General features: G+C 37.8%; 1 protein-coding gene across 1 annotated transcript in view; it reads left to right on the forward strand.

The window, feature by feature from the left end:
- TARS (threonyl-tRNA synthetase) overlaps positions 1–3,273 on the forward strand; it is a gene marked incomplete at its 5' end in the record, with an annotated part of 16,262 nt that overhangs the window by 10,500 nt on the left and 2,489 nt on the right. Inside the window, 4 exons of the mRNA XM_010016743.1 lie at positions 1,208–1,308; positions 1,423–1,527; positions 2,194–2,266; positions 2,987–3,101. Coding sequence (XP_010015045.1) covers positions 1,208–1,308; positions 1,423–1,527; positions 2,194–2,266; positions 2,987–3,101 — 394 coding nt within the window. The remainder of the gene's footprint in view (positions 1–1,207; positions 1,309–1,422; positions 1,528–2,193; positions 2,267–2,986; positions 3,102–3,273) is intronic.

Here is a 3,273-nt window from a genome sequence, read left to right on the forward strand (position 1 = left end):
CATCTATGTCTACATTCAGTTATCTAATAAACTGGTTCTGATTTCTCTCTTTGTGTGGTAGTTGAATCAATTTGATTTTGTGGGTTGTAGGTGAAATGTATTATAGCAGCTAATCATTCCTAATCTTGTTTGCATTTTACGTTTAGTAATTCCCTCACTTGATTTGAAAGGTGGCAAATATCTACAGGAACCTTTGTTATCCTTAATTAACTTTATACTTCCTCCTAATACACCCTAGCCAACATAAAGTAAGCAGACATGTAGTATTTTGTACCGGTTTTAACGGAAAGTAGTTAGAGTTCCATTTTTAAGTTAAGCTCTACATCTAGAGAAGCTTTAAACTACTTGGATAGGGTGGTTTTTTTTCTACTCTGTGACTGGGTGGTTTGAAATTAAACAAGATTGCAAATTAGTTTTTTGGTGATTAGCTGAACTATGATAAGCTCTGGCTACTGAATGCAAAACTGGAAGACATTTAGAACTTCAGTTAATAGAACACTGATCTGTTTGTTTGATACATAAATCAAAATAAGGCACACAGCTCCAGCATACAGCCATACTGGTGAAGTGATGAATAAGAGAGCAATGTGATAAATGAATAAGGTCAGGACATTATAAATCTGCTGTTTTCTACACATCTGTCTAACTTGTATCATAACTGTACTCAGGATTAAAGTGTAAGAAATGAAAGAATAGGCTTGACTGTAGTTACTCATAGTACAGAACAAGTGTCACTAAGATGACCTCCCTGGTAAGTGAACTCCCATGTTCATGCCCTGAGTATGTAACATTAGCTACAGAATATTCAAATACTGCATAAACCAGGGGTGCAAGTTTGCCAGTTCGAGGTTGAAGTCACATTTTGGGGGATACATGTTCAGTTCTGATCTTGAAATTGCACTTGTATGTTGCTGAATTCTCTCAGTGAAAAGGCCCATTAAAGTCCCAGCTTGAAACTCACAAAAAATAGTCTGAGTTAATGTCTCTCTGCATGTTCACCTTGATTTTAGCTCTGACATAATTTGCATCAGAACCTGCAAATCATTTAAATCCTAATGTATGCAGAAGTAAAACTATATTGTCTAAAACCACATACAGTTCCTCTGCATTGAGTGAAACCTTCCATCTTAAAACAACAAATTTGCTTTCAGACGGGCATGCTTGCATCTTAAACTGTAGTAAAAGTTTGTGTCTTTTTGGTTTTAAGATTGACATTCAGATTAAAGATGCTATTGGCCGCTACCACCAGTCTGCTACAATCCAGCTTGACTTCCAGCTGCCAGTCAGATTTAACCTCACCTTTGTCAGGTAAGTGCAGAGGCTGGTGTATTTAATTGCTGTGTAATCCAACTTTCCTGTCACAGGCATATGTTCGCACCCAGAAAAAACCTTTACATTTGAAAAACCCACCTTTTTTCACAGCCATGATGGCAATGACAAGACAAGACCAGTTATCATTCACCGGGCTATCCTGGGATCTGTGGAGAGAATGATCGCCATTCTAACTGAAAACTATGGAGGCAAATGGTAATGTTGAAAAGTAGATCTATTATTCCAGTTTGAGCAAATGTTTTATGTAGAAGAGAAATTAGCCCCAAGCATGCAAGAATCAAGACGGTCTGTTGTACTTGCTTGCTATAGAGACATGCTGTAGGTATACCTCAGGGCAATCCTTCTGAACCACCATCCTTAGATATTAAATAATTCTGGATATGGTAGCCTGTACGTGATGCCACTCACGCAGCTGCAGCATACATCTTGTCTGCCCAAGATGTGTATCTCAGCTTTGCTTTTGCAGCTGGGCTGCCATGCAAAGAGTCATTTATGTAGTGATGCAGTGTAATACCAGATGGGGATGACCTCTCTGATCATAACAAGATTTAAAAGTAAATGTTTTCCCATGATTAGTTAGTACTAAGCTCAACAACTCAATTATCACTTGTTGCCTGTCGTAAAGATAACTTGAATCTTTAGGTAAGAAAGTAATTCTGTCCATACTGCAGTTCTTTGACACTCATTTCCTTGGGGGAAATAATTGTAACAAGTATAAGGCTGTCATCACCTCTGAACCCAATCTAAGCAGCTGGCTTTATGAATCTATTAAACAGATCTTAGTCTTATCTGTTAACAGGACTTTTCATTCTTAAAAAAATACTGAAAACTTTACAAACTTGTTTTGTTTGTTTATTGAAGGCCGCTCTGGCTGTCCCCACAGCAGGTAATGGTGGTACCAGTGGGACCAGCATGTGATGAGTATGCTCAAAAGGTGAGGTATATGTTTGGGTTTTGGTTGTTGCGTTTTTTTTCCCCAGTATGTTGTATTTAGTTGAGATACTTGGTTATTAATAGTATTCATCTCAGATAAATGTTACAAGTCATTGCATATTACGTAGTATCATTCTTATTGTAGAAGGACAGCTGCTGTAGTTGTAGATTTCTCTTAAAGATGATCTGAAATAGATTTTGGGTATCTAAACAACAAGTGCTAATCTTTGTAAGACTTATATTTTTGGAAAACATATTTTTTTCTTCTCTCAAAAGCTGTCTTACCCTTCAGATTCTAGCTTGCTGTGGATATACACATCTTTCAGAGCAGTAAGAAAAATGAAGATGCATATTTAGCATCCAGCAGACCTGTGATTTTTTTCAAGCACACAATATATAAATTAAATAGTCTGCAAGATAAATTAAAAAATCTCTTCTGATCAGAAAGCTCCACCAACATGCTGCCTTTTACAGTATCAAACTCCAAGTGCTGTTCAGCCCAAAACATTAGATATTCACATAACTGCTTAGGTATTCAGTGTGTATGTACTTGCATGATAGCTGACCTGTTTTCATTTCTTGAACTGGGCTCATCTCCAGCATCTGAGCCAATGACAGTGCCTGTGTTTTAGGGGTCAGATAAGCTTAGCTGGCCTAACTCTACAAGTCATAAATTGTCATGAATATCCTATAGTGACAGTTTAAATACTTTTTCTCTTAGGTCAGGCAGCACTTCCACGATGCCGGATTCATGGCAGATGTTGATGTAGATCCTGGGTGCACACTGAATAAGAAGATCAGAAATGCTCAGCTCGCACAGTATAACTTCATTCTGGGTAATGTATTTTTGTTACCTTATACATTTATTATCTTGTCCTGGCTGATTTCCTTGCATAGGTTATAGAACTTGATCTTCCGTGAGTGAGGCAGAGAGTGGTAGTCAGTGTTTTAGGTCACTTTGTTCCTAATAGTCTCCATTCCGGAGAGCCTCTCCTGCCTACATGATGG

This window comes from Nestor notabilis, unplaced genomic scaffold, assembly GCF_000696875.1.
Source record: "Nestor notabilis isolate BGI_N333 unplaced genomic scaffold, ASM69687v1 scaffold5256, whole genome shotgun sequence".
Taxonomy (NCBI): domain Eukaryota; kingdom Metazoa; phylum Chordata; class Aves; order Psittaciformes; family Psittacidae; genus Nestor; species Nestor notabilis.